General features: G+C 44.1%; 2 protein-coding genes across 2 annotated transcripts; both read left to right on the top strand.

The window, feature by feature from the left end:
- The first annotated feature begins 6532 nt into the window (after nucleotides 1-6532).
- LOC138822590 (olfactory receptor 13G1-like) lies at nucleotides 6533-11643 on the top strand. The gene is made up of 3 exons (XM_070015413.1): nucleotides 6533-6704; nucleotides 7058-7156; nucleotides 8562-11643. The coding sequence occupies exon 3, from the start codon at nucleotides 8686-8688 to the stop codon at nucleotides 9610-9612; it is 927 nt and encodes a 308-aa protein (XP_069871514.1). The 5' UTR covers nucleotides 6533-6704; nucleotides 7058-7156; nucleotides 8562-8685; the 3' UTR covers nucleotides 9613-11643.
- A 3621-nt stretch (nucleotides 11644-15264) lies between these two features.
- LOC138822592 (olfactory receptor 13G1-like) lies at nucleotides 15265-21136 on the top strand. The gene is made up of 3 exons (XM_070015414.1): nucleotides 15265-15494; nucleotides 16246-16409; nucleotides 17135-21136. The coding sequence occupies exon 3, from the start codon at nucleotides 17263-17265 to the stop codon at nucleotides 18187-18189; it is 927 nt and encodes a 308-aa protein (XP_069871515.1). The 5' UTR covers nucleotides 15265-15494; nucleotides 16246-16409; nucleotides 17135-17262; the 3' UTR covers nucleotides 18190-21136.
- Nucleotides 21137-25182: the final 4046 nt, after the last annotated feature.

Raw genomic sequence — 25182 nt, forward strand, 5'->3', positions numbered from 1 at the left:
AATATAATTGTAATAAATATGCACATATATGACATATCAATATAAAGTGGAAACTACAGAGATTTAAGGTTAAATATCTCAAATAAACAGTTCACCAGATGTATTTTAAGGACAATTGAGAATGGCATCGGAGAACATGAAGGTAGATATATAGAATTAATCTAATACTAAGATGAGAGGGAAAAAGCAGAAGAAAGCATTAACAAGATTTCTGTGATATATACTGCATCATAAACAACAAAATATTTTAATGGCGTCTATTTATTAGAAAAATGGAAAAGAGAGAAAGATAGAAAAGTATTTTAAGGGGCTTACTTTACTTCAGTATGCCCCTGTTTTGTTCCATTTCCCTAACATCAACTTATCTGACCTTTTCTGCTTGTCTCAGACATATACTAGTTATTGGAAATAAGGGAAACCATGGGACCTATGTTTCTCCACACAGAGCTCCCCGGTAACTCAGCAATCCCACTTTTGGACATTTACCCAAATGATCACAAACAAGACCACACTAAAGCTACCAGCATGACTATGTTTATTGCAGCATTATTTACCATAGCTAAGAATGGAACCAACCCAGATGCCCCTCGGTAGATGAATGGATCAAGAAAAGGAGGTTTTCAGCATTTCCCTAGTGAACCAGGAAATGAGAGCTTTCCTTTAACTTCTTAAAGGGTACTTAAGAAAACTGACAGCTACTATACTACTATCACTCATAGTAGTGAAAAATGATTTTCCAAGGATTAAGATCAACACATTTGTACACACAGAGTTTTTTTTTTTGTGTCAGTCTTGGGGCTTGAACTCTGGGTCTGGGCGCTGTCCCTTAGCTCTTCAGCTCAAGGCTAGTGCTCTACCACTTGAGCCACAGCGCCACTTCTGGTTTTCTGGTGGTTTATTGGAGATAATGGTCTCATGGACTTCCCTGCCCCAGCTGGGTTTGAACCATGATCCTCAGATCTCAGCCTCCTGAGTAGCTAGGATGACAGGCATGAGCCACCATTGCTTGGCTCCTCAGAGCTTCTTTTCAACATTATTTCAGAATTTTCTTCCAGTGTGAGAAGACATGAAGGCTATGGGAGAGAAGTACACTCAGTAAGCTTGTATTAATTACAGACCAGATTATTCATGTGGAGTGGTCTATGATCCAGCTACAAATATGGGTTTTAAATGAAATAAATGGGTTCAGCATGGCTTTAGGATACAAAGCCAATGTCCACGAATAATTTGAAAGTCATACTAGCAACAAACATTTGGGAATTAAAAATTTAAATGCTGTTTGCAATAAATTAAAATATATGTCCCTAGGTATGGGACATATATGGGCAAACATGACAGATCACACACTCAAATCTATAAAACATGGATGATAAAAGTTAAAAAACTTAAATAACAGAGGGATACAGTGTATTCATTACAACATGGTCAAGACATTAATCCCCTCCAATTTGATTTAAAGATCCATTGTGCTACCAATCAAATCATGGTAATCATCTCTGTATTGGCAGGCTGATTGTAAAATTCATATAATATGTGATTGTGGTTAGATCTGTGAAATGGAGGATTGGGTGTCTGGTTGTTTCTATGTCTGAGTTTACTGAGGAATGAAGAGTGAGAGAAATGATGGGAGCCTGCTGATTGCTTGGATAGCTGGAGTGATGGATGATGCTTTTGGGTGGATGAGGGGTATGGATGAATGGATGCATGTGTGGGAAGATGATTAGTAGTTCCTCCCATGGATGGGTAGCTAGAAGATGAGTGGATGCAAGATGGCTGAGAGGATGAAATGATAGATGAGGCATTGATAGATGAGTAGATGGTAATGAGTAGATGGCTGGCTGGCTGGGCCATGGGTGGATACATGATGGACAGATAAAGAAAGTGTTAATGAATGATGGGTTGGTGGCTAGCTGAATGGAGGGGTGTATAAATGAAGACATGGCTGGAATATAGCAGGAGGCACATGATTGGCATGTGAATCTAAGAATGACTATGAGATACCCAAATGTATTCAGAGGGTGAAAGAAAACTTGAAGACTGATGATGCAAGGATGGTTGGATAGGTAGATGAATCTCAAGGGTGGTTGGATAGGTAGATGAACACAAGGGTGGTGGATAGGTAGATGAACGCAAGGATGGTTGGATAGGTAGATGAATCAAGGGTGGTTGGATAGGTAGATGAACGCAAGGGTGGTTGGATAGGTAGATGAATCAAGGGTGGTTGGATAGGTGAATGTAAGGGTAGATGATGAAAAGACAGGTGGGCATAAGATGGGCTGGTGGATGATTAGATGGATAAGTGGATGGATAGATTGTTGGGTAGATGGGAGAATGGATAGAAGATGATGGATGGGTGATGGGTTTATGGATGGTAGATTCATGGGTGGATGGATCAGTGGATGAACAATGGATGGTAAGTTGGTAGGTAGACAAATACACATTTGATTGCATGGATGGAACGTAATAGGAGGTATGTGGAGGCAAGTGATTGCATGTGAATCTAGGAATGAGGATGAGATGCATTCACAGGTGATCACACACTTAACAGAGACTTTATTTTATTTTATTTTTTTTTTGGTGATCGTGGGGCTTGAACTCGGCCTGGGCGCTGTCCTTCAGCTCTTCAGCTCAAGGAGAGCACTCTACCACTTGAGCCACAGCACCACTTCCAAGGGACATTATTCTTTAGAGTACAGACCATTCTCTATTGAAGAGTGAGTATGTATTTAATGCCAGTTGGTCATGATCACCTCTATGCCAAAGCCTAGAATTTGAGCATAGAAACAATGATCAATGTGTCAGTTCAGTCAGAACAGAAATCTAAGTACCTTTTCAGAAGGTCCTGTGAGAAAAGTGAGCCAAGCGCTGCACAGTGTCTGCTGCCTGACTCTGAGGTGGCACCAATGTGGTGTTTGATGTTGGCAATGTAGAAGTCCACAGAAAATCAAAATCCTACACATTTCTTTCCTATATTTTGTCCCTAGGTTGTGAGAATTATGGACACCAATCCCCATTTCAACATAGAAACATAAGCCCACGTATGTACACTTGCACACACCCCATCTATAGCTCTTGCCAACGGTTCCTGGCGTAAAGCAGAATTTAAGGCAGAGGAAAGTATTAGAAGGAGAAATGGAGGATGGGACTTGTGAGTGGTCCAGGCAGCTGTATGGTTCAGTACTCTTATAATTCTATGTTTTTTCTTCTACCTGATGTCCCTGAAAGAGGTGACATTCATAATTTATAGTCCATCTTGAATACAGTAGGTTGCCTTCTCTGGCTTGACCCCAGTGTATTCATTTTTCTTCATGGAACTATGTGGTAGACTCTTTTTTTGGGGTCAGTTGTGGGGCTTGAACTCTGGGCCTGGGCAATGTCCCTGAGTTCTTCAGCTAAAGGTGGGCACTTTATCACTTGAGCCACAGCACCTCTTCCAGTTTTCTGGTGGTTAATTGGAGATAAGAGTCTTTCAGACTTTCCTGCCCAGGCTGGCTTTGAGCCATAATCCTCAGATCTCAGTCTCCTGAGTAGCTAGGGTTACAGATGTGGGCCACTGGTGCCCAGCTTGTGGTAGACTTTTAAAAGTATGTTAAACATGGTGCTAAATTTAGAAAACAAGTGGCAGAATGGCCAATAATCTTGAATTTCTGGTAATCAGTGAGCATACTTTTAGTCTAAGTAGGTTCCAAATTATCTGAAGCTGGGCTTCCAGTTCTTGTCACTGATCTATATTCTCTTGGAAACGGATGTGTTTTCTCCAGCCTCCCCTAGCTTTTCCCGCTGTCCCTGGCCAGCCCACTGGAGCCTGATCATCTCTGCCCCAGTGGAGTGACCCTTGAGGACCCTGTGGAGGATCGATTATACCTTGTGCCAGAAAACAAGTGACTTTTACTCCTTTAAAGGTTTTACTAAACCTCATATATCACGACACACCTAGTACATTAAAATGATGCCTTTTCATTAGGTTATCTTAAGCATTAAGATAGAACTTTGACTCACTTTAATAAATACCACTGCTAGCTAACTTGTAACCGCAAGTATTTTAGTGGGCAGGAGGAGCCTATTGGTTTGTCCCAGAATGTACCAAGTGGCTTCCTGGGTTGGATGGTCCCCATCCTGGCTACCCACTGTTACTGCATTGTCCCAGGGATGGGGACCCTGCACCTGGGCCGTGGAACCCTGGCCGGCATTGGGTGACTGGTTTTGGTTTCTTTTCCTGAGCCTTTGTTCATCTCAAGGCTTGAGAGAAGCTAAATCTATAGAAGAAGAGGAGGATTGGGAGTTTTGTGATACAATGACCATGTAGATTCTTTTCATTCGTGTGTGTGTGTGTGTGTGTTTGTGTGCGCGCGCATGCGTGGGCACGTGTGCATGCACACACTCGTGTGCTTGGGTTTGAATTCAGTGCCTGCTGCTGTACCTGAACTTTTGTGCTCAAGGACTGTGCTCTATTATTTGACTCACAGCTACAGGTCTAGCTTTTTGTGTTTGTTAATGGGAGATAGAGTCTCATGGACTCTCCTGCCTGGGCTGGCTTCAAACTGTGATCCTCAGATCTCAGCCTCCCATGTAGCTAGAATTACAAGTGTGAGCCACTGGCATCCCAGCAAGGTAGATGTGTTTTTTAACAGCTTCTTTGAGGTGTAATTGACGTACGATCCACATATATTTCATATGTACAAACTTAAAGTCCCACATGTGAGTTAGCTGTGGAACCATCACAAGCGTGAGGACGGGAAGCTACTCAGTACCCAAATGTGCTCTGGTGCCTCTCCAGGAGCCAGTGCGGTACTCTGCCACAACAGGTTAGTTTTTATCTTGTGTTAGGGTCGGCCTTTTTATGGCTGAATGACCGTATGTATATTGTTGTATATATAACATATATGTATAGATGACCCAATTTCTGTTTCTATGTATCAATAGATACTTGATTGTTTCTTTCTGTAGGAAATTGTTAATAATGCTGCAATGAACGTAAAGATGGGACATCTCTTCAATATAGTGATTCAATTGTCTTTAATACTCAGAAATGATCCTGCTTATCCATATGGAATTCTCTTTTCAATTGTTTTTGAAGGGTCACCATTTTTGTTTTCCATAATGGTAGTGCCCACGCTTAGTGTGCAAGGTTCCCTTTTCTTCTCGTCTCCACCCATACCTGTTATTTTTAGTCTTAGTGAAGGAACTTTCTAGGAAGTGTGAGGTGATAACGGATTGTGGAGTTGATGGGCAACTTCCACATGAGAGGTGCTATTGAGAATCTTTGTATAAGCCCTGTTGTCAACTCTGCATCTTCTTTGCAAGAATGTCTATTCAAGTTATTTGCCGGTCTTAAGTACTTCTTATACTATTGAATTACTTGGCTTCTTCATATTTTTGGACAGTGACCAAATATTTCCTCACACTCCATAGATGGCCTTTTCATTTTGACTATGCCTTCCATTGAGGTGAGTAGTCTTTTCATCTGATGTAGGCCGACTAGTTTATTTCTAATTTGTTTTTGCCTATGTTTTCATGTGATATCCAAAATATACCTGTCATTATGTCAAAGAGTTGTTTCTTTATGTTTCTTTTGAGCACTTTTACAAGTGTATAACTTATGATATAAGTTACTAGCATAAAAGAAGGCTGATGAAGGTGATTAAAACTGTATAGTACATCTTTAATTCTTCTAGAAGTATCTGCAAATCTCCCAGATGAAAAAGACCTTAGGCTATGCCAATGCTTTGGGCAACACAGAATGGTTGCTTATGAGCAAAAAGGAAGGGTAAAAGTTGCATAATTGAACAAATCCATTTGGAGAAGCCTGACTACTAAATCCTGATTTAAGTAGGGCTTTGCCAACAGAAGCAATCTCCATTCACGGACCAGACCCTGGTTCCTTTAGAGTCTGGCCTCAGGCTTCTTGTCTGGCCTCTCCCATGTGGAGGTCCCAGTAATCTCTAGTGTCAGTAATCTCTGTGTCAGTCACAACAAAGGAAGTAGGTTTTATCCTTTCCTGTACACATTTTGTCATCGGAAGATCAACCACTGCAAGCACTTATTTTGGATGGGCCAGTGAACTGAGAAGTTAAGATCCTTTCCCTCATTGAACGGATCCCTCCACTGCCTTAGGTCTTCAATGCCAGCGATTAAGCAGGATCTGGGCCAGCATCTGTTTTCTACCATGTGTAGGCAGCACGCTGCAGTGGGACCCCTGTACTTACCTTTCTTGGGGCCACTTGCGTTACCCTGAGGTTGGCTTTTGGAGTAACTCTCTATCATGGACCTCACAGGCAGCATCAAGGCCACCTCAGTGGCCCGGAGTGAACCCTAGGGCACAGCCCCCTAGGGCTTGGGTTGCACCACACAGCCAAAACCAACCTTATATAACCAGGATGACCTGGAGCGAGCAGCTACCTCTGGACTCCAGACAGCAGGATCATAGCCACCGAGTGTGGACGGGGTGGGGGGGCCGTGCGGGGCTGACCCCTGGGGCATGTCTGTCCACACTCTCTCTGGGCAAGTGCATCTTCCCTGTGACACAGTTTGTCACCCGGGGCTCATCTGGAACAGTCCATTTGTCTAGAGATGCCCTGGTGTGCTGTGTACAGGCAGGCTGTACTTCCCCAGGCTTTTCCTCTGTCAGTCGGGATATTCCCTTGCAGTGTGAGTGCCCCTGAGGGCCCAGTGACTCCCTGTCAGGAGGACACCGACTCTGTGCTGTGAGTACTTCTCATGTCCAGGGAGGAGGGAGTTCAGGTATTCTGATAAATATCACAGGAATATGAGCGACTCGGGGACAGTCACAGACCCTGCTCTCCCCAGCCTCCTCTGCGTTGACTCTGCTGGGAGCCAGGGCTCACGCCTGCCTCAGGCGGTCGGCTCCACAGTCACACCATGCACTTGATCCTTGGAAACGAAGATATGGTGTTTTCTATGGAGCTGATGCCCCAGACACGACAGTCGCATACAGTTCATGATTGGGAGGGTACGGAGCTGTGTTTGACCACAGAAGCTGGAGGCGGGCGGGAGGGTCCCTGCTCTCTCTCAGCTGCCCTCTGCACCTGCCCCACAGGAACCATCCATCTGCACTTCCCCAGGGCTCCGGAAAGGTTTCCACCGCACGTCCATCCAGAGGGGTAGAGGACACAGAAAGGACACCTCCCCTCCTTGGGTAGGAGAAACTGCTTCAGACATCCCCCACTTGCATCCTGTCACGAACACAAACAGGGTTTGGGGCTGCGGTCTTTCTACAGTCCCTCTGGTTTGGCAGCTGTAAAGTGGTGTTGGAGGTGAGAGTGGTGTTTGGGAAAGGAAAGTGGTTGCAGTGTTGGTGCTGAGCTGGTGTGATAACCATTCAGATGTGTTGAGCCTCTCCCTCTCTCTCCCTCCCTCCCTCTCCTCCTGTTTCTCTAGTGTGTGTGTGTGTGTGTGTGTGTGTGTGTGTGTGTGTGTGTGTGAGTCCTGAGGCACTCTAGCACTCTACCACTTAAGTCACAGCTTCACTTGTGGCTTTTTGGGTGGTTAGTTAGAGGTAAAAGTCTCATGAACTTTCCTTCCAAGCTGGCTTGGAACTGCAATCCTCAGATCTCAGCTTCCTCCGTAGCTAGTATTACAGGTTTGAGCCACTGGCGATCTGATAAGGAGAAGAGGGTGGCTGATCCCAGAAACATATTATGTTCATTTCAAGAATTTCTCTCACAGGATTTGGGCCAAGCTTATACTGAAAATGATGACCTTTATTACCAGAAATTGAGATTTAACAGGACATGTTGCAGCTTATTTGCTAAACTAGGACCATGTCTAATGCATGTGGCAGGTAGGGAAGCTGTGTGACCAATGACTAGATGTGTGCTGTGTAACTGAGAGCTGCTCGCCCTACACAGACTGAACGGGAACAAAGTGTGACTGAGAGTCTGTGGGCTGGCCAGATAGGAAGCAAGCAGAAAGAGGACCAGCCCATGGAGAGAGGCTGGGAATGGGCAGCTCCAGCTCTGAGGATGTTATTTTTATCACAATGAATTTTGGTTGTTCGTTTTGAAATGTGAGCGGAGCTGGTACAATGTAAACTTGGGCTGATTCATGGGGTGAGTCTGGATGGCCATATGACCCTGGAAGTTCCTGCAATGTGGTCCCAATGGCAGAATCTCCAGGATGGCAGGGGTAGAGAAAACCATGCAGAGAACTATTTGTAGACTCTGCTGTCTGCCATCACAGCTGGGACTGGCTGGCGCAGCTACAGCATGCCTGGATCTGGCTGCCACTTCCTGCATAGACCGATTGTCTATGAACAATTGGAGCCAGTTCCCACCCTCCCCTCAGCTGTCCACATGTAGGCAGGTACCATGGTCAGCTCGCTGAATCCTGGCCATCTCAGCCCCCATGGAGTGGAGTGGAGAAAGTGTGCCCCCGTTCCCTCCGTGGGTGGAATGGGGCCTCCGTGTCCGCCTGTGTTCACACACAGGTCTCTGGGGAATGTCTCACCGACCTGCCCTTCCCTTTAGTTAGAGAACCAGGAGTTTGCTGTTTATGTTTGGATCCGATAATGTAAATTTAAGCAATGATTTTCTACCAGACAGGCTGCCATTGCATGGACTTGGTTTTTCACATCTGAAAAAGTGACATTTAGGTAAAAGCCAAGTTCATCTGCCCTCGAGAAGGAGGCTCAAGCCTCAGACCCCTCTGGTCCTGCTCAGGATACTCATGGCTCCTGGAAACCAGTCTGCGGTGACCGTGTTCATCCTCCAGAGGTTTGTGGATGACCCTTGGCTCCAGGACGCCCTCTTCTGTCTCTTATTCATCTTGTTTGTCACAGCTCTTCTTGGCAATGTCCTGATCATCATAGCCATCCACTGCAGCCCCAACCTCCATACTCCCATGTACTTCTTCTTGGCCAACCTGGCCCTGATGGATGTCATCTGCACTGTGACTGTCCTGCCCAAATTCCTACAGAGCCTTGTAGCTGAGAACACCATCTCCTTTGGGGGCTGCCTTGTCCAGATGTTTGTCTTCTCCTGGGTCCTGGGATCTGAGTTGCTGCTTTTCTCTGCCATGGCCTATGACCGCTACCTGGCCATCTGCCGGCCCCTGCACTATGGCACTCTGATGAGTGGCAGGGCCTGTGTGTCCCTGGCCACCTTCGCGTGGTCCACAGGGGCTCTCAACTCCTTGGTGCTCACCTGCCTGGTCCTACGTCTGTCCTTCTGTGGCCCCAACCTCATCACACACTTCCTCTGCGAGATTCCACCGGTGCTGCAGCTGTCCTGCAGTCCCACCTTCATCAATGACATCATGACGGTTATTGCAGACATGTTCTTGTCTGGCCTGAACTTCCTGCTGACCATGGCATCCTATGGTTGCATCATTGCCAACATCCTGCGCATTCGCTCGGCTGAGGGCAAGCGGCGTGCCTTCTCCACCTGCTCGGCTCACCTGGTGGTGGTCACGCTCTACTACTCTACGGTACTCTACACCTACGTCAGGCCAGCCCTGGGCTCCACTGGGCTCCTGGACAAGGCCATCGCCATTCTGTACACTACCGTCACTCCCTCTCTCAACCCGCTCATCTACACCTTGAGAAACACAGAATTCAAGGCCTCCTGCAGGAAGCTCCTGTCTTTTGCCAGATGACCCTGCAGAGAGAGGAGGTCTGGAAGTGGCAGGAGCGGGCCTGACGCTTCTCACATTTGAGTCTGGAGGATGTAGGTTTTTGTATCCTGGGGCTGTCAGTGTCTGAGACCCTGTGTAGGAAATGCCATACTTTGTGCCATAGACTATCTGGATTTTCACTCCTCTAAAGGTTTTACTAAGCTGCATGCATTGCTATATTTGTAGTACCTTAAAATTTATGTGTACATTAGATTCTCTTAAACATTAAAACCTTTGATCCTTTCAACTAGATATCACTAACTTAACTCAAAAGTGTAGGTTCTTTTAACAGACAGGGGTTTTGGTTTGGTTGTTTTTTTTGTTTGCTTAATGTTGGTCTTTGTGCTTGAACTCAGGGCTTAAGCACTGTCCCTGGGCTTTTTTAAAAAGTTATTCTCACAGCTAGTACTATACCACTTGAGCCACAGCTCCACTTCTGGATTTTTGTTTTTAATTGGACATAAGAGTCTCATGGACTTTCCTGACCAGGCTGGCTTTGAACTATAATCCTCAGCCTCCTGAGTTGCTAGGTTTAAGATGTGAGCCACTGGCACACAGATTCATGTATCATTTTTAAATGTTTTCAACTCAAATACTGGTAGGACACCTCCTTGCTGCAGAATTGGCAGAATTTGAATATTTATAACAACACAGGCAGAAGGCCGAGGCCCCTAAGGAGAAGCGTAGGAGGAGCACAGTTGGCTGTTCTACCGGGTACCAGATGATTTTGTGGACTGGTGTTCCTTGCCCTCACTGCCCGTACTGTGCGTTGTACTGTGCGGTCCCGCTGACTGCGGACTCCGCACCCTACTCATACCTGGCTCTCTCTGTCACCACTTTCTAGTCTCTACTTTTCTGAGTTCAACACTTTAGATCTGTACAAAGTGAGAAATGTGACATTTGTCTTTCTGAGCTATTCTTATTTCATTCTGTGTAACATCCTCCAGTTACATCCTTATTATTGGATTTTCTTCCTCTACAGAGCGTTAGCTATATTGCTATATATCTAATATATATGTGTACATGAGACATTTTCTTTATACACCAATGGGCATTTACTTGCTTTTTATTGGATGTTGTGATTATTATGCAATGACCATGAGGATGGAGCTATCTCTTCAAGACACTGATTTGATTTGCCCCAATATATACCCAAAGGCTGGTCTGGTGGCCCATATGGAGTTCTTTTTAAAATTGTTATGAAGAACCTACATATTGTTTTGTATAAGGGTAGTACCAACTCTTAGTGTGCAAATTTCCATTTCTCCCCATTCTCACTCACACTTGTGAATTTTAGTCTTATTGATAATAATCTTCTTAGAGATGTGAGGTTATATCTGATTGTGATATTGATGTGCAACTTCTAGGTGATTAGTGATACTGAGAATCTTTGTGTGAGACCTGTTTTTTTAAAACCTATTTTAAGACAGCTGTGTATCTTCTTTACAAAAGTGCCTGTTTAGGTATTTGTGTTTTTATATTTTTGGATCTTAACCATTTATCAGATTCAGGGTTTGCAAACATCCTCTCACTCTATAGTTTGAACTTTCTTTTTTTTTTTTTTTCTTTTTCTTTTGTCAGTCTTGGGCTTGAACTCAGGGCACTATTTCTGAGCTTTTCTTTTCTTTTCTTTTTCTTTTGTTCAAGGCTAGCATTCTACCCTCTTAACTACTACCACAGCTCTACCTTTGTTTTTTTTTGGTGATTAATTGGAGATAAGGGCCTCATAGGCTTTCCTGCTTGAGCTGTCTTCAAACCATGATTCTCAGATTTCAGATCCCTGATAAGCTAGGATTACAGGCCTGAGCCACCAGCACCTGGAACACTGCATTTTCACTTCAATTTAATTATTGTTTCCACTTAAGTAAGCAGAAGTTTTTTCATTTGATGTAGTCACCCTAGTTTAAATTTATTTTGCCGATGCTTTAATATCTAATATCTAATTGTAACTAAAGAATGTCATAGTAAACAAAGGAGGAGGCTGCAATGCTTGGTAAGAAATGTATGCATTATTCTGCCCATGTAATTGTAGCCCCTCTGTACAGTATGTTCTCAAATAAAATAAAATACAATTTAAAAAAAAAAAAAAAAAAAAAAAAAAAAAAAAAAAAAAAAAAAAAAAAAAGAATGTCATGGGTTATTTCTCTTTGGGGATTTTATGGGCTTACAGTAAAACTTCAGCACACTTAATTTTGTATGTATTATAAGTTAAATTTCAATTTCATTCCTCTGCAAAGGATTTTACCCATTCCACTTTCTGGAACGACTGTTCTTTTTTTTTTTTTTTTTGGGTCCGGTCGTGGGTCCTGAACTCTGGGCCTGGGTGCTGTCCCTCAGCTCTTCAGCTTAAGGCTAGCTCTCTACCACTTGAGCCACAGCACCACTTCCTGTTTTTGTTTTCTCAGCCTCCCAGTAGCTAGAATTACAGGTGTGAGCCACTAGAATCCCATTATGGGTGGGTGGATCAGTGGATGAACAATGGATGGTAAGTTGGTAGGTAGACAAGTACACATTTGATTGCATGGATGGAACATAATAGGAGGTATATGGAGGCAAGTGATTGCATGTGAATCTAGGAATGAGGATGAGATGCATTCACAGGTGATCACACACTTAAGAGGGACAGATCATTCTCTATTGAAGAGTGAGTATGTATTTAATGCCGGTTGGTCATGATCACCTCTATGCCAAAGCCTAGAATTTGAGCATAAAAACAATGATCAATGTGTCAGTTCAGTCAGAACAGAAATCTAAGTATGTTTTCAGAAGGTCCTGTGAGAAAAGTGAGCCAAGCGCTGCTTCTACCACATATGTGAAAGCCCCTGTGCCGCCTGGCTCTGAGGTGGCACCAACGTGGCGTTTGCTGTTGGCAATGTAGGAGTCCACAGAGAAGGCACCTCTGACTGAGCAGGCCCCACTCATTGCTTCTTGTATTTTCTTCCTGGGTTATGAATATCAAAATCACCAATCTCCAATTCCACCACCCACCCTCACACCATCTTGTCAATAAGCTCCTGGCACACAGCAGAACTGAGCCCAGATAAAAGGCCTGGAGGCAGAAATTAGAAGGTGTGTGTCATCTAAGCTTCTGTGTGGCTCAGGATCTTCAGTGCACTCTGATCTTCCATGAAGCCTCCACTGTTGACAGTCCCAAGCGTTATGTTTCTGAATGTTGCTGGCACATCTGTAAAGGTCGTCTTCTGCCTCCCCGACGTCACCCCCAGTCGGTTCCCCCATGGGCATGCACTCTCCCACGAGACTGTGCCAGGCTTTGAGTTTAAAGTGTTGGTGGGTCCTTGAGGAAGCTCACACCAGCAGTGCTTCTTGCTGCTGTCCGCCTCCTGGCCTCGTGGGCCCAGCCTTGGCCTACATCACACTTGTCCTGCCTGGGCCTTACTCTTGCGTTGGTGGTATAGTGGTGAGCATAGCTGCCTTCCTGATCTTTACTCTTTCTGTCTCTTGCCTGTGAAGCAAGGCCACAAAGAGTGTCACTACCGGACAACAACAACTCATTCATACAGGCTGCCAACAAACCTATAGCTGACAGTCAGGCCTCAGTGGGGTTCCCCTTCTTATACAAGGAGTCGGGTTTTCAAAAGGTTACTGGAAGGTTCCATGGTTGTCCCTTCTGCCCACTCTGCCATCAGGCTTACCATAAGTTAATAACAAGATGCACATATACCACAGAAGCAAAGAACTGTTTTCAACTAGCATCACTCTGTCCTATATTAAATCTATGGAAACTCTCACTTCTCTATCTAAAACAGAAACTCTTTTCTTTTACTTCAGCCGTTTTCCCCCAAGCAACACTGCACACAGTCCCTACAAGGACTTGCCCTGTTTCCACTGTTCTCTTTCCTGGTCTGTTCCATTACCCTCTTTCCCAACCGCTCTCTGGGAATGTGGCTCATGATTTCATTGTCTTTAGTGTTTCCAAATTAGCTTAGACTCTGTCTCATATTCTGATGTTAATGGCATAGATGAACTAAGTTACGGAAAGGATGATACTTTCTGACATAAGAATTCCCAGGAGTAAATGAAGATGGAATAGGGGAAATAAGAATTCACCAATATAGCTGGGCACTGGTGGCTCACGCCACCTAACTACTCAGGAGGCTGAGATTTGAAGATTGCAGTTCAAAGCCAGCCTGGGCAGAAAAGTCCATGAAACTCCAATAAACCACCAGAAAACTGGACGTGGCGCTGTGGCTCAAGTGGTAGAGTGCTTGCCTTGAGCTGAAGAGCTCAGGGACAGCACCCAGACCCAGAGTTCAAGCCTCATGATCGACCCCCCCCCCAAAGAAAAGAATTCACCAATACAAATTAATTGCCTCAGACTAGAACTTCCAGTCTGAGCTTAGTGAAAGATTAAAGAGAGACAAGTTATTTGCAGGGTTGGGGACTCTTGATTTCAATTAGGAAGAACGTTCACAGAGGAAAGCACAAAGACATCACTTTATGCAAAGGTCTAGGTTCAAGTCACCACAGATGCTACAGGCCCTGGAGTGATACGCTGGAAAGGGATGCTAACCTGCTACTCTTAACTAGCACCCCCGTCAATCACAGAAAGCTACAGCAAATCTGCCTAGGGTCTTCTGCAAACAAGAACTCCTCATTCTTTTCTTTACACTCACAAAAGTCAAGAAAACACCAAGCTATTAAACAGCCATAACAGGGAAACACAAAGAGGTTCCTGTGGGGGAGAAAAAGGGCATCATGGGAAAACTGTGACAGGATTACACCAAGAAAACTGTCCTAGTGTCTGTCCTTTGCTAAACGACAGGGTCAGGCCCTAGCATAAAAGTAATGAAAAACTTTATACCGTGTCTTCAATTACTCTGTAAGTCTAGGAGTACCTAGACTTACTTCCCTTGATGAAAAAGACCTCAGGCTATTCAAGTGCTTTTGGCAACACCAAACAGTTGTACGTGAGCAAAAAGGAAGGGTATAAGTTGCATAACTGAATAAAACCATTTGGGGAAGCCAGGCCATTCAATACTAGTTGGCTTTGCCAAGCAGTCTCCATTCGTGGACAAGATCCTGGGTCTCCTTAAGAGTCTGGGCTGAGGCAGCACAGCCCTTGGTTTCAGGCCTCTTGTTGGCCTCTCTCCCATGGTGAGGTCCTTATAGTCTCTAGCTGAGTTTGTGTGTCAGTGGCAAGAGAGGAGATAGGTTTACCCTTTCCTATCCTCATTTTGGCATCAGGGGTCAAACACGGCCCTTCCTTTGAAAGGGACAAGGATGCTGGGTCCTCTTCTGGTGAGTACCGAAGACCAGAGCCACACCCTGTCGGTGTGAGGTAGATGCTGAGCATTGAGCTGGCTCGGGGCCAGCTCCTTTCTACCATGTGCAGCAGCAAGGCAGTAGCAAGACACCTGTGCCCTTTCTTTTCTGCCCCTGGGACCAATTGACTCTCTTCTGCCTGGGGATGGCTTTGTGACTTAGGCCACCTCAGTGGCCCGGAGTGAACCCTAGGGCACAGCCCCCTAGGGCTTGGGTTGCATCACACAGCCAAAACCAACCTTATATAACCAGGATGACCTGGAGCGAGCAGCTACCTCTGGACTCCAGACAGCAGGATCATAGCCACCGAGTGTGGACCGGGTGGGGAGGACGTGCGGGGCTGACCCCTGGCTTCATGTCTGTCCACGCTCTCTCTGGGCAAGTGCATCTTCCCTGTGACACAGTTTGTCACCCGGGGCTCATCTGGAACAGTCCATTTGTCTAGAGATGCCCTGGTGTGCTGTGTACAGGCAGGCTGTACTTCCCCAGGCTTTTCCTCTGTCAGTCGGGATATTCCCTTGCAGTGTGAGTGCCCCTGAGGGCCCAGTGACTCCCTGTCAGGAGGACACCGACTCTGTGCTGTGAGTACTTCTCATGTCCAGGGAGGAGGCGTGGCGAGTTCTGACAGGTGTCACAGGAGGGTTGTGTGGACCTAGGTGATCGCAGACTTACAGCTTCCTCTCCCCCTCAGTTTGTTTACTTTGTCCCCACCAGGATCCCAAGCCCCAAGCTCGGGCCACATGGTAAGCTCAAATCACATAATTATTTTTAGTGTCTTGGAGACTGAGCAATTGTGTTTTCCATCCAGCGTTGAGTGTTGTTCACAACTGCCCCAAACAAGATAGTGGCACATGAACTGACATGTGCCAGGAGCAGGTGGAGCTGTGTTTCACTCCAGAAGGTAGGGCAGGATGGAAGGGCTCCTGAGGTGGCTTCTCAGCTGAATTTCCAGAGCCCAGCCCCAGCACCATTACACCACACCTGTTCCCGTGTTTTCCATCTCAATCCATATTAGACATGCAGAAGACACCTTCTCCTAGGCAGGTGGAATTGCCCCTCACATTGCCCACTCAGGTCTCCTAGGCCCCCACGTAGTCTGTGTGGGTTGAAGGCTCTGGTTCCTCTGAGTAAGTGACTGTAGGGGAAGTGTTAGAAGTGAGTATGGGTTTTGAAACAGGGAGGGGCTTGGAATGCTGTGTGGACCTGTGACCTGTGTTCATCTTCACATAAAGACATTCCTGCAGAGAGAAGGGGCATCTGGTCTTGTCTGGACCAAGTTGGGCAGACAAAACCAGGATGTCCATTTGTTAAATATTAGAGTTTCCCACACAGGACTTGGGCCATACTTGGACTCCAGGTGTATTCACTGATGACCAAAATTCAAGTCTACTTGGGAATCTTGCTGTTTGGTACATCTGGCAGATACTTGGACACCTGTGACATCTAAGAAGCCCGTGAACAATTTGGACACAACCAGTGACTTGGAGAGCTCTTAGGTAACTGAAGTTTGCTAATTATGTAGAATCTGGTCAGGAACAGACTTTGGCCCAGGGCTTTATTGGCTCAGTGATTAGAAAAGGGATCAAATAAAAAGATCAGTCCCTGAAAAAGGTATGCCAGGAACCTCTATCATGGAGTGATTTGTTTGCTCATTTCGAAATGTGAGCAGAGGCCTTGCAGCATGCGCGACCCTTGCTGGCTCACAGAGCAAGCCATCTGTCAGATAGCTTGATAGAGTGAATCAGTTCTGAGAGCTTCAGCGAGGGTATTGCAGTGCCTGAATCCCCAGGATCACAACTGCACAGAACATCATGGGGAGGCATGGTGGCAGGCTTGGTGGGCTATCCTTCACAGGCCCAAAGTCTGGGACTGGCTGGCGCAGCTACAGCATGCCTGGATCTGGCTGCCACTTCCTGCATAGACCGATTGTCTATGAACAATTGGAGCCAGTTCCCACCCTCCCCTCAGCTGTCCACATGTAGGCAGGTACCATGGTCAGCTCGCTGAATCCTGGCCATCTCAGCCCCCATGGAGTGGAGTGGAGAAAGTGTGCCCCCGTTCCCTCCGTGGGTGGAATGGGGCCTCCGTGTCCGCCTGTGTTCACACACAGGTCTCTGGGGAATGTCTCACCGACCTGCCCTTCCCTTTAGTTAGAGAACCAGGAGTTTGCTGTTTATGTTTGGATCCGATAATGTAAATTTAAGCAATGATTTTCTACCAGACAGGCTGCCATTGCATGGACTTGGTTTTTCACATCTGAAAAAGTGACATTTAGGTAAAAGCCAAGTTCATCTGCCCTCGAGAAGGAGGCTCAAGCCTCAGACCCCTCTGGTCCTGCTCAGGATACTCATGGCTCCTGGAAACCAGTCTGTGGTGACCGTGTTCATCCTCCAGAGGTTTGTGGATGACCCTTGGCTCCAGGACGCCCTCTTCTGTCTCTTATTCATCTTGTTTGTCATGGCTCTTCTTGGCAATGTCCTGATCATCACAACCATCCGGGGCAGCCCCAACCTCCATACTACCATGTACTTCTTCTTGGTCAACCTGGCCCTGATGGATGTCATCTGCACTGTGACTGTCCTGCCCAAATTCCTACAGAGCCTCGTAGCTGAGAACACCATCTCCTTTGGGGGCTGCCTTGTCCAGATGTTTGTCTTCTCCTGGGTCCTGGGATCTGAGTTGCTGCTTTTCTCTGCCATGGCCTATGACCGCTACCTGGCCATCTGCCGGCCCCTGCACTATGGCACTCTGATGAGTGGCAGGGCCTGTGTGTCCCTGGCCACCTTCGCGTGGTCCACAGGGGCTCTCAACTCCTTGGTGCTCACCTGCCTGGTCCTACGTCTGTCCTTCTGTGGCCCCAACCTCATCACACACTTCCTCTGCGAGATTCCACCGGTGCTTCTGCTGTCCTGCAGTCCCACCTTCATCAATGACATCATGACGGTTATTACAGACATGTTCTTGTCTGGCCTGAACTTCCTGCTGACCATGGCATCCTATGGTTGCATCATTGCCAACATCCTGCGCATCCGCTCGGCTGAGGGCAAGCGGCGTGCCTTCTCCACCTGCTCGGCTCACCTGGTGGTGGTCACGCTCTACTACTCTACGGTACTCTACACCTATGTCAGGCCAGCCCTGGGCTCCACTGGGCTCCTGGACAAGGCCATCGCCATTCTGTACACTACCGTCACTCCCTCTCTCAACCCGCTCATCTACACCTTGAGAAACACAGAATTCAAGGCCTCCTGCAGGAAGCTCCTGTCTTTTGCCAGATGACCCTGCAGAGAGAGGAGGTCTGGAAGTGGCAGGAGTGGGCCTGACGCTTCTCACATTTGAGTCTGGAGGATGTAGGTTTTTGTATCCTGGGGCTGTCAGTGTCTGAGACCCTGTGTAGGAAATGCCATACTTTGTGCCATAGACTATCTGGATTTTCACTCCTCTAAAGGTTTTACATGCATTGCTATCTATATTCCTAGTACCTTAAGATGTGGGTGCATATATTAGGTTGTCTTAAACAGTAAGATAGACCTTTGACTCATTTAATTAAAGGTCACTGCTACTTAGGTAGTTTCTTTCAATGAAATGATTTAACCTATTCACTAGTGTGACATCACCTTGGGCCATTTGGATATACAAATTTATCAGTGAATGATCCTGTTGGGTCTGGAACATAGAAGTAAATGCCAATATGAAGTCATGTTTTAGGTCATATGTATAGATTGATATAAGAAGTGACATACACTGGTGTGTAGGTGAGTATGAGAACATACACATGCACGGTTCTGTATTTCCTAGTTACGTTTGCTAAGAGCATTGAGAAGATCTAATATCCAGTAGTAGTGAGCACTTTCAGTGTTCCGATCTCAGTATTTTCTCATCTATTTATTTGTTATTCTACTCATTTATTTCCAGATCACAGCATATGTTCATCTATTCATTCACTTTTGACTCTGAGTCATACTATGTAGTTTGAACTGGCCTGGAAATCACAATCTTTCTGCCTCTGCCTCCCAAGTTCTACCATTAACGGCATATTCACCATGCTTGGTTGCCTTTTAAGTACAATTATTCAATGATAGGAATCCTGAGTCTGATAACTGGCTGTATGCAGGGCCAGGGTAAGTGTAAGACAGATCTGAAGCATTACAGCACAGTAATAATGTGCATCCAGAAAGAGAAAGGGTGAGGAGCCCGACTGGAAAGAGCTTCTGAAGAACCTAGAGATAAGACTGAGAGGAATATTAGCCATCGAGGAAAACTCACATTCTCAGAATGATAATGAGTTGGAAGTATTGAATATTAACAAAACAACTGATTAATCAGATCTGCACTGAATAGTCAGTCACAAGCAGAACCAAGTGCAGTGAAGCCATCAAACAAATTTAAACCCTAACAATAACTGAGGGCAATGATTCTCAAACTCTGTAGTAGTTTCAACTTATTTGATGGTTCTGTTGCCTTTTTATGAGCTAGTACATTAAACAACATCCATTTTAAGGTAGATTACTGTAAGTAGGACTATGTGCTGGAAAGGGCAGTGTGTAGAACTGCACTGGGCCTCCAGGCCCTGGAGCCTCTGTCCCAGCCTTTTCCCAAGCCCGCACCATTCCCAGAACATCACACTCCGTGCATCGCCACACAGCCACGTCCAGTCCCATGAAAGGGATGGCAGGCGTGGCAGCACTCTGATGCAATGAAATAAAGGTGGGTAGAGAGAACAAAGCTGTAAAGTGAATAAAAATCACTAGGAAGCAGGGCTCTATTTGATGCTTGTTTGGATGTTGGTATTACTAACTCCAGGTACAACACAAATTATATGTATTTGGCTCATTTAAAATCTGATGGGTACATACATTTTTCTACTTTTCTCACTAATTTTCTACATTTGAACTCTTTTCTAACTGAAATAATTTTTATGTATTTTGAAAAATATCTCATTTCTACATTATGGATTAAAGAAAGGAAATTAACAAAACATTTAGATCCCAATTAATAATGAAAGTATCAAATATAAAATTTAGGGAAGCAGAGCTGGGAAGGTGGCTCAGTGGTAGAGCGCTTGCCTTGCATGCATGAGGCCCTGGGTTTGATTCCTCAGCACCACATAAGCAGAGAAAAAAGCCAGAAGAGGCGTTGTGGCTCAAGTGGTAGAGTGCTAGCCTTGAGCTGAAGAGCTGAGGGACAGAGCCCAGGCCCACGACCAGACCCCCCCAAAAAAAGTTTAGGGAAGCATAAAAGTAGGAATTGGAGGTGAGAGGAAATAATAAATTCCTGTATTTGGGATGTAAGGTCTGAAGAGTAAAGAGGCTAATGTCAAACATGAGCATACACAAAATAATGGACCCAAAGAAAGGAAGATAAAGAAATGATAAAAAAAATAAAGACAGACATTGTGAAATGCAAATAATGATAAGCAGAAACAATACCAAAACATGTTCTTTAAAGAAGATCAAATAGGTAAACTGCTTATGAAGCTCAGAGGACATGTTATTTTCCTAATCGAAGCAGTTTGTTGACCCTTGACACATCCTGGATCAGATCATCTGATGAGGGTCAGTGTGTGTCTGTGCAGGGAGTCTCTACTTTTATGTGATTCAGGAGAGGGAATACTGTCAGGCCTGTGTCTAGTATCTTAAGTTCCTGCCCGGTGTCCCTGATGTGATTTATTTGCCCATGTAATGGTTTATTGGCATAAAGTCCTATTGATTTGACTCAGAGTGTGCTGATAGATGACAGTTGTTTGCTTTCATAAACAGATGTAAAGTCATTCTTGTTTTGGCTCTGACACTGAAAGTGGAATGCTACACATCACGGAGTAACTCTGAGCAGGCCCCGTGTGCGATCATCAGCTGCACAACTTCCTTGGAATGCACATCATGCACTAAATTCTAGACATGAGCTGTTTGCCCTGCTGAGTTTGTTCTTATTTTGGTCCAATTCTTCCTCAGTATTCTTTTAGTTCTCTTTTTTTGGAATGAGAGTATTTGCTCTGTTCCTATCCTATCAATATGTATTAGAAGCATGTGACTTTTTTTAAAGCTAATTTTCTCAGGCACTTGTTTGTAGCAACAAAAAATTACTGACAGCACACACGATAAAAACCTCAAAAGGTAAAAATATAGGATAATACCAAAATAAACTATGTTGAAAAACTTGAAAGTTCAAGAGAAATCACATATTTTCCTAAGAATATAATATTCTTCAACTGAGCCAAGAAAATATAGAAAGCCTGAACAATAATATTGTCCTTAAATAAATTGATTTATTAATTCCACATGTTTCTAATTTTTAAAATATCAGGTTATTTCATGTATGTGTTCTTTCAAACTTCCAAAAATTAGATCATCCTCATCTCACACAAACTCTTCTAAAAGATCAGAAATGAGTGAGTAGTCATGAGATCAGTCTATGATACCTAAATGATCTTGATATGAAAGGAGAAAATGGCCCTAGGCGAGAAGTGTGGACCTAGTTTACCTTGAGCATAGGTACAAAAGTCCAAAATAATCAACTAGCCAAATACAGCCATTGGGCTGATCCTTTGGGGTACAAGTTGATCAATATGTGAAAAGGGCAGTATCATACTTAAATTGAGCTTATTCTAGTATTTCAAAACTGGTTTAACATTAGGGATGTGTAAATGTTAAGTGTCACATTCACAAATTAAAGGGAAAATACAAATTCTCTATAAATTTGAAAAGTTTTAATCATTAATACAATTCAACACCAACTGCAAACTTAGTATGTTAGAAACACAAGGGTGTTTAACCTCCAAAAGAATATATGTCCTTGACCTAGTTGTAGAAAATTATATTTTTTGTTGCAAAAATCCTGTAACAAATTCCATTCTTAAAGGAGAAGTGCTAAAAACATTCATTAAAATAGAAACCAAAGCAGAATGTCACCCCCGCAGCTCAGACCTGGAGGAAGAGCCACGGGCAGATAAGAGAATACATCACAGACTGCTCAGTTCTTTGATGTGGACAACTTTGTCACTAGTCCAAACTGGCTTGCCCTTTGGACACTGATGTTGTACGTTTGATGCTTTTGTTGTACTTGGAAAGATTTTGGCTCTGTGAAGGTCATTATTTACAATGAAGACTCATATTGAACATTAGATACTGGTTCAACAAATTTTTGTTCTGGAAACTTCTTTTATTATTAGAAGTAAGAGAGCTTTCCAAGGCTAACCTCCTTTTACCATGCAAAGCAAAATTATTCCTAGAAGAAGTCCTCACACCAACTATTCTGAACTGCTTTTAACACGACCCCTGCTCTACTCTGTTTTTATTCTGTAGTGTTCTAGATTCTCAGAAGTGTGATATTATTCTATCTTCCATCATGCCTAAGGCGTTGTGGCTGGTAAGTGTCCTCTTAGAGATCTTCTGCATATTTCACACTCCTTCTTGTGAATATGAAGGAAGGGAGACAGCTGAGCTGTCTCTGAGAGAACTTGACTGTGGAAGAGCCAGGGGGCAGGGAAATGGATATTTCACATAACTTTGTTAGCTTGCCCTCTCCCGTTAAAATCTGGTTCTAAGTCTAGAGGAGTCTACATACCTGGAACAGGCATCCAAGCAGATAAGATATGACGTGAAAGACAAGACAAAATACTAGTAAAGCACCAATACTCACTCGACTATAAGTATTAATGTTTTGTAAAATGTAACTAATGAAGTAGAAAACTATATTTGAACAAATTTAAAACTTTTATTCTGAAACTGAAAATTTCTTATTCAAATCAGAAACTATTTATTCCAGTTAATCAAGAGCATAAATATTTAATTAGAAATTATATAGTGTCCAGTTGTACAGTAGTTACTAATAGATTAATAGAAAGTCATTGTAATTCCAAAACATCAAGAAAGAGAAGGAACAAATAAAATATAATCAAAGCCAGCAAAAGACAGAAAAGGAGATTTGCTCAGGTGCTTTCATGTCTGTACACACACACACACACACACACACACACACACACCACACACAACACACACACACACACACACACACACACACACACACAGAGTGCCAGTTTTACCAGGGATCAAGTTAAACATGATTGGTTCTCATGTTTAAAGGAAAAGCTTTCCAATTATATCAATGCTGTTGACACATCAAGAAAACGATGTAAGGAATGTTTTAAGTGCTAGAGTTAACCAAGATAGACCAGAAAAGTACTAGAAACAGATACTGCTTGTGTCTGTAATGACCAGCGGTGGTGACTTGTGTCTGTAATGACCAGTGGTGGTGACTTGTGTCTGTAATGACCAGCGGTGGTGATTTGTGTCTGTAATGACCAGTGGTGGTGATTTGTGTCTGTAATGACCAGCGGTGGTGACTTGAGTCTGTAATGACCAGCGGTGGTGATTTGTGTCTGTAATGACCAGTGGTGGTGACTTGTGTCTGTAATGACCAGTGGTGGTGATTTGTGCCTGTAATGACCAGCGGTGGTGATTTGTGCCTGTAATGACCAGCGGTGACCACTTGTCTCTGTAGTGACCAGGGGTGATGACACAACTGACGTCACTTTTCAAATGTTTGCAGATAGGATAAGCCATGTTATAACCAATATTTTACAAATCTCAGATTTTTAGAGGCTTCCTTAGAAGTGGTCTCATTTTCCTGGTGAAAAGGACAGGCAAGAAAGGCAGAGGAAGAAGGTCTGTAGTCTCTTCCTCTAGATGGGAAATGGGAACACTAGCAACATTTTACATTAAAAACAAATCTTAGAACAGAGCCTCAGGAACATGTAAGTCATCCATAATATCTAACCCAAGGAGAAGAGAAAAGAAGAAAATAGAAAAACTATTTAAAGAATAGTGCTGATTACAATAGATGAATAATGGATCAGGAAAATGTGATATATATATATATATATATATATATATATATACACACACATACATACATACATATGTATATATGTGGATGTCAGGCTCAGAGAAAGGACACGTTTTCTATTATATGTGGGAGTTCTAAGTTATAAACAGGTATGGAAACATACATAGGGTCATATGCACATAAATAAAATATTGTATAAAGTATGGTGTTTGCAGGGGAAAACTGCAAAGGTGTAACTCCTTTGAACTACTAACTTATGATTCAACAAAATGAAACATGCTGTCAGGAGGTGGCAAGTCAAGGGGAGGACAGAATGGAGAGAGGAAAGATGGACAAATACAGTCCTAATATTCAATTCCATATGTGAAAATGGAACCATGTAACTTGGGAGATGGTGGGGCTGGGAAAGATAGCAGAGAACAATGGGAGAGATGCCATTGACTGGGAAGCTTTGTATTCAAAAACTGGTGTGTTGAATTTAAATCCCTCTGCACACTGTTTACAGTTAGTATTTTTAAAAAGTTAAAGGGAAGTTCCTGAAACTTCCCACATGTGACAGAAAACATTGATCTAAATGTCCAAGAACCTTAGCAAACTCCACATAGACTGACGAACGCGGTACCCCTGGATATCTGATAGTCCACCGTAAGAAGATAAAAACTCTGGGAAGCAGGGGAGCAGAGCCAGACTTCCCTGCAAGCCTCATTTCTCACATGGCATCAGACTCATAGAACTGCTGGCTTCAAATCTCAGCCCTGAGATCTCAGCCTCCTGAGTAGTTAGGATTCCATTCCTGAGGTACCAGTACCCGGCTTATTTTTACATTTTGAAAAAGTGATAACAGAATAATCTCCACTTAGTTCTCCACAAGAAAATTATGCCCTGTCTATATACAAACACACATATGTATCCAGAAATACATATGTATGCACATGCACATAGTCAGACCTTTTAAAATAGACCTTTTAAAAATAGTTACTCTAAAAATTTGTCAACTCTTTGCTTTCTTTTCATTGAATTTTCTAGTTGATTTGGCAAATGGAATAGGGCTCAGAAGTTAATTTTCCCTCCATAATAACATAGCTCGTGTTGCAAAACCCTACCCCAAGCTCATGAAAACATATCTGAATGCCCTCACATATCGGGGGGTGGGCAGTTTCCACCCCCAGGACTGGCCTCTGGGCTGGTGAATGGTTGATGTGTTTACTGGCAATGAGTCAGGGATCACCAACCTGGACTGGCAAACCTAGCCTCATCCTTGCCAGATCACCAGATGCAACTCCCAAAAGGCAACTACTCTAGGGACTGCACTTTGAAGTGTTGCCCAAGGGCAGCTAATAACCAGCCAAGCCCTGCAGCCAAGGCCATTGGCTGGTGAGTCACCCTCTTTCTCAATAATGCATTATAAAAGCTTTGCTTTCCCTGCAG

The sequence above is a fragment of the Dipodomys merriami genome, unplaced genomic scaffold, assembly GCF_024711535.1.
Source record: "Dipodomys merriami isolate MVZ:Mamm:240054 unplaced genomic scaffold, mDipMer1.0.p SCAF_1120, whole genome shotgun sequence".
In the NCBI taxonomy this organism is placed as follows: Eukaryota; Metazoa; Chordata; class Mammalia; order Rodentia; family Heteromyidae; genus Dipodomys; species Dipodomys merriami.

Coding starts and splice junctions, on each gene's coding strand:
- LOC138822590 (XM_070015413.1), top strand. CDS start 8,686: ATGGCTCCTGGAAACCAGTCTGCGGTGACCGTGTTCATCCTCCAGAGG.
- LOC138822592 (XM_070015414.1), top strand. CDS start 17,263: ATGGCTCCTGGAAACCAGTCTGTGGTGACCGTGTTCATCCTCCAGAGG.